The 8,904-nt window shown below is 31.9% G+C and overlaps 1 protein-coding gene across 1 annotated transcript; it reads right to left on the bottom strand.

Annotated features, from left to right (window-relative positions):
• Positions 1 to 4,550: 4,550 nt before the first annotated feature.
• On the bottom strand, positions 4,551 to 5,177 carry LOC21392086 (calcium-binding protein PBP1). The gene has a single exon (XM_010096889.2). The coding sequence runs from the start codon at positions 5,007 to 5,009 to the stop codon at positions 4,653 to 4,655; it is 357 nt and encodes a 118-aa protein (XP_010095191.1). The 5' UTR covers positions 5,010 to 5,177; the 3' UTR covers positions 4,551 to 4,652.
• Between the last annotated feature and the right edge of the window lie 3,727 nt (positions 5,178 to 8,904).

Here is an 8,904-nt window from a genome sequence, read left to right as displayed (position 1 = left end):
CGCAGTTATCTTCCGCAGTAAGTTTAAGAAAAATCATGTATATGTCTCTATGATTCAAAGGTTTCAAGTATGTATGTTTAAAAAGTATAGGTACATATGTATGTTAAGGAAACTGAGGTTGTAGCTAACAATCCTCGTTTTGAGTATTTAAGTTTTAGAACGTTGCAACAGTGCATGCAACAAATAAACGAATTTTAAACATGACGATTTAAATGATTGATTTTAAAAGGACTTTAAGATGTACTTGAATTTAAGATTTCTCACGAAATCCGTTTTAAAGTCAAATTAAATGGCCCAATTAAATTGGCTAGTTTTAGAAAGGCTTTTAAAGAGTATTTGAAACAAGAGTTCAAACACAGCTCCATTTGAAAAATATTTCTAGAAGGTTTTATCTTAATTGAAATTAAGAAAAGCTTTAAGAAATTCAGTGATTTATTCTTTTGAAATTATTGTTACGAATTATGAAAGTATTCATTCTTATGTTTAAAAAAAAAAAAAATGTTCCGCAAATTTTAAGAAATGCCAGTAAGTACAAGTTAAAGTTTAAGTTACAGTGGCGGCCTCATAGGAGGGTCGTCACAACTAACGCTTTATTGTATACACAACAACAGTCATAAAAATCTTACCTCTATTTCTTTAATAAAATTTGAGAATATAAAATTATCTGTGTGAAAAGGGCCCCGTTCATTTCGCCGATTCGAGTTTAGAATTCGATATTTGCTACAGTAAAAAGCTCTCAGAAACAGTCACATCTAACTTTTTTACTACAGTAGAAAGCTCTCATACAAAATCACATCTCAACTCGAATTACAAACTCGAATCAGCGAAGTGAACGGGCACTTTTTCTCCCGAATCACTCTAATTAAGTAAAAGAGAGGAGAAAATGATATTTAATGCATAAAAAAAGTAAGTTTACGATATTAAAAATGATATTTTAAAGTTTCATTCGTTTCGCGAATTTGAGTTTTCAGTTCAAGTTAAGATGTGACATTTTATAATAGTTTTTAATTGTAACAAAAAATATTAGATGTGACATTTTTTAAGAATTTTTAACTGTAAAAATCTAAAACTGAAAGCTCGAATCGATGAAATGAACGAGACCTTAATTTTGAGAGTACCATTTCAATTTTATGAATAATGCAGAGCATCAAAGTGATTTTTTCTTTAAAAAAAAAAGTAAAATATATCAAAATAATTTTCCCTTTTATTTTCGTAATAATCACCTGAAAACAATTTAAGTCACACACACACACACACACACATATATATATATATTCTTTTTTTTTTTCCATCGCGTGGCATGTCGAAACCAATCTCGAGAGCAAGTAGCATAGGTTCGGATTGAAAAAAACTACAAAAGAATATACTTATACCCGGCCTACCTATGTCTTCATATGAGTTGATAAGAAGAATATAAGAACAAGTTCTATTGGACTTAATAATGATAAAAATCTTGTTAATCCCATTATTGCATTGACCCAGTGAAACTAGGATTAAAGAAAAACAAAACACTGAAAATTTTACCGAGGTGTGGGGCAAAATTCCCTATGTCCTCAAAGAACTCGATCCACTATCAGAGATTGTAATTCACACTCAGAACTCTCAGATTACACCAAAAAAAAAAAAAAAAAAAAAAAAAACCAAAAAAAACAAAAACCCAAAAATTAAAACTTTTCCCAAAAAATTCCCCAGAGAAAATACCAAAAAAAAAAAAAAAAAACCCTCAATTTCTCTCTTGACTTTCCCAATCACAATACAAGATTTTCTCTCACTAGAAATCCCAATCTCTCTTTTAAGTGTCTTCAACAAAATGCAGCATTCCAATTAGCTTCATTAAGAAACGACACTTTTGAGGATGCTTCAACGTATTGTCGTTTACTGAGATTACTTCAACATATGCTCCCAGAGATTTCCTGGGGACGCAGCTTAATTGCATTGTAGTCACAACTGTAACGGTTCAAGAACAGACTGCTCAGATTCAAGACATAAAAGAAAGTAGTGAAATCCATGTTCAACCAGGGATGAAAATTCTTCTTCATCTCAACCATATTGGAGTTCTAATATTTCTGACTCAAGACATTGGCCGAAATCTAGCCATAAAGAAGATACCACAGAGTAAGTTCAATCAAGTAACATTTTGATCATATCGTCTTTTGTTGAGATGTACTAAACATTTAATCGAGCTATATAGGAAGCCAATTCAATCACTAGGGGCACGTTTAGAAAGTATATTCAAACTCAATTTTTTTGATTCTGACGTTTAAAGTTTAAATTTTTTGTGAGAATTTTACACTGTAACAAAATCATGAGTTTGAATTTGAGTATATAAAACAAACACCTCCTAAAATTTTTTGGGCGGATCATCAGCATAAGGAGCATTCATGCCTATCAAATTAAGAAAACAACGTAACAATAAGCAACAGGGTATTAGCACGCTCAGGGTCAAAGACGTTGGAGAAATAATGTATCACAAGAATGCGAAGCCGAGAGAGAAAATTGAGTATAGGATTACTTAAAGAAGAAGTGGGGATAGTGATTTTAGGGTCTTGGGATAAATTGAAAGAACTCGTAATCTGAGGTAAAAACACTGATTATGCAAAGAAGAATGCTTATAGTCTTCATATTTGAAAGTGAAAGAGTTTCAAGTTGCATAAATAAAACCCGCACGTTTATTTCTAGCTGTTTTCTTTTGCGAATTCTGTAGAGTTGTTGCTTACCGTATTTTTCTTTTGTTTGGTTTTCCCTTGTGGCTAGATGTGATTTTATTTTTATTTTCATTTTTTCTATTTAATCTTTACTAAATTAGATTAAAGCCTTATTTGAGTTATAAATGGGTGTTTGATATGAGAATTCGTGTCATGATTCGGATCATAGTTCGTGACTCTCTACAATATTTTTTCTCATAAAAAACACAAGTAAGTTGAGAATAATATTAATTCTGAATCATAATTCTGAATCTATGAACCAAATGTCCACTGTAGACTCCAATCTAATTGTGATGGGCTAACTCTCTCTAGCTCGTACCTTTTTTATTTGTATATATGTAGGCCCCGTTCATTTCACTGATTCGAGTTTAAAATTTAAATTTTGTTACAGTAAAACGCTCTTAAAAACAATCACATTTATCTTTTTTACTATAGTAAAAATTTATCACAAAAAATTACATTTCAATTTATATTAAAAACTTAAGTCAACGAATTAAACGGACTGTATATATTTTTAGTTGAGAGTTTAAAGATGTCTTTTTTTATATTTTAAAATAAAAAATTTAAACTCATACCCTTTAAACTAAAATAGACTGAGACGTGCAATTAACATCCTCGTATAACCGAGACTGGTGAGCATAATGTTTTACGTTTTGCACGTGGTAACAACTATAAAGAGCTTGCAATGGCCAATTCAGAGGTATCCAGTTCCACGAACTTTATTTATATTATATCGATCTCAACAGATATATACATATATATATATATATATATAGATTAAAAAATAATTAAAAAAAAACTCCACCACATAGGAATCCAAAAATGTGATGGATATTTTTTACTTAAAAAATGTGTTGGATCAACATGTCTACGAAGATTCACTGAATGAGTACTGCTTTCTTCTCTTCTAGATAACAACACCAACAACAAAATTTTGCAGTGTTTCATGTAAAAGTTACTCGTGTACTGAATATAGCATACGTGACAAATGTAAATAGCTTCAGACAAATTCATCGCTTTTGTAAATTGGACATAAGGCTGTTCATGAGTTAGGTTGGTGCGGGATAAAATTTTTTTTTCTTCATCTTAAAGAGTGCGGGTTGCACATATTTAGCTCCAATGATGTTAAAAAAATTTCACAACCCAACAATGTTCGGACTGGGTTAGGACGGTGCGAAATGGGTTGGGTGGTCGGTTTCAACATTAAAAAAATTAAAGACTTAAAGTTCAATATAATATTCAAACTTCATCATTAAATACAAATAGCAACCATCCTTATCAGTCTGGCGAGAGAGCGCCGGAGAAAGTGGGCCAGACGGCGACCGAGAGGACTGAGCAATGAGGAGAGAGTTATGAGGGGGTTCACAGGAGGGGAAGAAGAGGGAAAACTGAAAAGGAAGATGCAAGAAGAGGGGGTTCACTGGAAGGAAGACCGAGAATGAGATTGTAAACCCTAATGTTAGCGAGCCTAGGATAGAACTTAGACAGTTCGTCTTGGACCGAAAGCTTAGGGGTATATTATGCGGGTTGGGTTGGGGATTACGGGTTGTTATAAGTCCAATCCGCAATCCGCCCCAAACACTTCGGGCCAGATGTATAATGAGCCGTAAATTTAAAAATTATGCTGCGAGTTACTTTTTTCGACTTGAATTGAGACGGGATGGGTTGGATTTACGAGTTGTTCAATTTTATGAACAGCCCTAATTGGACAGCCGAGTACCAAAATAATAATAATAATAATAAATTAATTAAAAAAAAAGAAAGAAATGGAGCACTTTGCCGAGACAATTTATTTTTCTTTTTCTCCTTTTTATTTGTATTTTTTCCTTTTTAATTCATTATAAACAATGACGCAATCCCAAAAAAAAAAGATGTAAAATACAAATTCAAAACGACGTCGTTATTAACGTTGTCGTAGTGCAATTTCCACAACAACGTACGAATCGATCAAGAACTGGTGGCGATCTCTTGTTGCAGAGCGTGTTGAAGCCAAAACCAGGACTCGTCCATGAGGTCAGGGCTCAATCTGAACATCAAGACGCAGAACTCCATCTGGTTCAGCGCTCCGTCGCCGTCCAAATCGCCCTCCTTAACCATGCTCTCGAGCTCGTCTTCTCTCAGGTCCTGGAGGCCGAGAACCGCCGAGTTTCGCCGCAAGCTGTCGAGCGTGATCAGCCCCTTTTCCTTGTCCATCAGAAGCTCGAATCCGTTGCAGAGCTCGTTTATCAGCCCTTCGCCGCCCACTTTCTCCGCCATCACCGGCAACAAGTCCTCGAATTCGAAAGCCCTAGCTATCCCCGCCATTGTTGATCGTTCTTGAATCTTGATTGATTCTGCTGTAAGGAAGAGAACGGAGAGATAGAAACGTGGAAATTTGTTGTTGGTGTGGGGGAAACATTGGGAGGGGAGAAGCTTTATATATAGAGAATAGAGAGAGACAGGAGGAGAGAGAGAGAGAGAGAGAGGGAGAGAGTGACGGGTTCTTCGAAGGAGGAAGCAAGAAGTATGGTCCAAAAGACAGACATTTAATTGCTGGTCGGCTTTTGATTTTCACACCTGCAAATTGCTTTTCTATTTCCCAGAAGTTTGTGAGGGTCATTTCCGTCATTTTAGTAGATTTCACGTTACTATTATTTTAATTTTTATAAATAGTACAACATTATTTCTCTGTCTAAAAATTATTAATTTTGTTAAAATATTATTGAGCCGTCTATGATATTTTAGTAAATAAAAGTTTACGAGAGTATAAAAAACCATACACGTGGTAACTGTCTATGATTAATTTTATATTTTTAATTCTTTTTGGAAAAGTATTCAATTTTAGTTTTTATTTGCATTGAATCATTGACATCGAGATTAATAATGTATAATGGTAGGGTCTGTAATATGGGTCACGAGACTACGACACGACTCGAAAATGATACGAATTTTACGGGTTAGGTTTGAGAAAAAATGGGTTCAGGTCAGAATTGGGTCGACCTGAAATTGACACGAAAAATACGGGTCAATTTCGGGTTGGACCCGCCTAACCCGAACACGACACGAAACTCGTAAAAAACTAAAAAATACATATATTTTTCATTTCATATTTTAAATTTTATTATGAACTTGTGATATCATTATAGTTATACTCAAAATCTTATACTATTATTTGCTTAATTTCAATGGATGTGATTGTAATTTAGTGTGTTATGAATTTTAAGTTATTTCTAATACGTAAAAAACTAAATAAAAGTATACAACTTTCGTGTCAATTTCGGGTTCACAGGTCCATTTCGTGTCACGGGTCATTTTCGGATCGTGTCGTGTCAACTCGTAAAGTGGTCGTGTCGTGTTCGTGTTGCGGTTTTAAAAAAATTTCGTGTTCGGGTTGACTGTAAATTTTAAAAAAACGATCAAAACACAACACGAACACAACACGTGACACGAATTACCACCCCTATGTAACAATGGTTTCATTGACAATTTTGTCCTTCATTATTACAATTTTGTTCTTCATTGGGACTTTGCTCTTTGCCACAGACTCATATTGTAGCGTGTTATGGTCCATTTGCGCTTTGGTCTTTGACTTTGGTCCCGTTTATTTCACCGATTCAAGTTTTGTTACAGTAAAAAGTTCTCAGAAATAGTCACATCTAACTCTTTTACTATAGTAAAAAGTTCTTATATAAAATCATATATCAACTTAAATTAAAAACTCGAATCAACGAAGGGGCAATTTCGGATTTACATCCATTCCTCGATGGAGGACTTTCACACAGCAGAATTCCTTGCTCGTTTTGACTTCCACCCCTTTGACTAGAAAGGGTGTTCTTTGGTGATATAAAAAAATGCTAGCTCACTTCTTCTCTTACATTTTTTTTTTGTCACTTTTTATACTTTATTACTTATTATATTTAAATAAAAAAATGAGGGCAATTTCGGATTTACATCCATTCCTCGATGGAGGACTTTCACACAGCAGAATTCCTTGCTCGTTTTGACTTCCACCCCTTTGACTAGAAAGGGTGTTCTTTGGTGATATAAAAAAATGCTAGCTCACTTCTTCTCTTACATTTTTTTTTTGTCACTTTTTATACTTTATTACTTATTATATTTAAATAAAAAAATGAGATAATAGAATTTACATATTAAATAATAAATTTAAAAAGTGATAAAGAGAATGAGAGAAATTAACATTTATTGATGATATATTATATACCTAAATATATAAAAAATATATGAATAAAGGGTCCTTTGGATTTTACAGGTTTGACCTTGTTCACATGATTCCTTCCTCTCCGAAAGCTGGCAAAGGATTCTTATTTACATATCTTATTGTTTAAAGGGGGGGAAAAAAAGTTTTACATAATAGTTTATTTAGGTTCCTGTCTTTTAGCTCTCTTTCTCTGATCATTCTGAAGCTTCCTATAAAAATTCTTCAGAAGATCATGAGAAAGTTCGTGTGTGCTGATAATTTATTATTTCTTAAATTTTTTTTTTAAAATTTTGTTTTGAATTGGGGTAGATTATAGATCTCAAGCTCAACACACATAAATATTAATCATTTGTTTTTCATGATCTAAACCTTAGATCTCGGATATGCGTGGGGGCAAATCTTCTTGATCCCTAACTTCATAATGTTAATGTGATGCAAATGTTACAATAATTTTTTAAACTAAATCCTTACATAATATATCATCTCTGTAAAATAATAATAATAAATAAATAAATAAATGAGAGATCATGATCAAATAATAATATCATAAATATGATCACCTTTCACTCCGTCTAGGGGTTAAAATTTGAACATTATTTTTCAATTATTTTTTTTATCCAAACCTTAGAGAAGAAAGTTTTGGACCAACCTTCAAGCACCGTCCAACAAATCATATACAAACTTACATTCATATTTGTCGGTTCTTCTGGTTGTTTTCATTCCTCCTTTATTTCTAGTGTAACATAATTTATCTCTTCCAGGAAAAGTAAAAAATTAAAAAAATTAAAAAAATTTAAAAATAAAAAGCCAAAGAGCAAAAAAGAAAAAACGAAAATCAACTGCAAAAATTGCATGTGAACATGGCTGTACGAGATTGTAATTTGCTATTTCGAGCTTACACGTGGCAGCCTATCATAGGGTCAAAAGTATAAGTGTGCATATCCATTTTTGGAAAAGAAAAAGGTCGCACATCAAGCTAAAAAAGGAAATTAAAAAAAATAAAAAAATAAAAAATTTATTCTTGAGAGTGTTTTAAACTCCTTATTTTTAATAAATATATTTTTATTAATGTAATTATTTAATTACAAAAATTATTAATTAAAAATAAAAAATAAAAAATAAAAATCTTGATTAATATATTTTTAATAGTTAAAGATTATATATATATATATATATATATATATATAACGGAGGCCCCGTATTTATGCCAGTGTCTGAGCCGCGTATGACCAGTTTCACGGTTCCACCACCCACAATCGTATGTTCTCTTTTTGTACTGTAATATTTTATATATGATTTCACTAGTGACGAACACCGTGACGATCTTGGTTCGGACTCTCCTAGCTCTTTGACCGTGACAATGCATGTAAATTTCTACGTTTTCTTTTGTCATTTTTCTGTCAACAACTGATTTTCTAGGATTTTTGATGTGCCTCCAGTCCAGTCAAATACCGCTGAAGGTCAATATGTGAGAAGCCACAGCCACTTTCATTATTTCTCACCTGTTGTCAAGTTTGATCCCTTACTCTTTGTAATATAAAGGCTCATTTAGTTTATTAATTTAAAATTTTAATTTAAATTAAAATATAATTTTATGTAAAATTTTTTTATTATAATAAAAAAATTAAATGTAATTATTTTTAAAATTTTTTTACTGTAATAAAATTTAAATTTTAAATTTAAATCGATAAAATAAATGAAGTTTAAAGTATCCAAACCAACGATGACATTACTTGCTCCTATTAGATGAGATTTGTTAATTACAGAAAAAAGTAACGAGAATTTTTAATATTCTGACCTCATTCATTTTAACGATTTGAGTTTTAAATTTTTGTAATTAAAATTTTTAAAAAATATTACATTTAATTTTTTTTATTATAATTAAAAATATTAAAAAAATATCATATTTTAACTCAAATTAAAAATTAAAATTTACAAAACGAACGAGGCATTAATGATCTTGTTGAGTAAAAGTGACCTTTGAAATCTCAAGCTATCAAT

Source organism: Morus notabilis, unplaced genomic scaffold (genome assembly GCF_000414095.1).
Source record: "Morus notabilis unplaced genomic scaffold, ASM41409v2 Scaffold635, whole genome shotgun sequence".
Lineage (NCBI taxonomy): Eukaryota > Viridiplantae > Streptophyta > Magnoliopsida > Rosales > Moraceae > Morus > Morus notabilis.
This window is presented reverse-complemented; position numbering and strand designations above follow the sequence as displayed.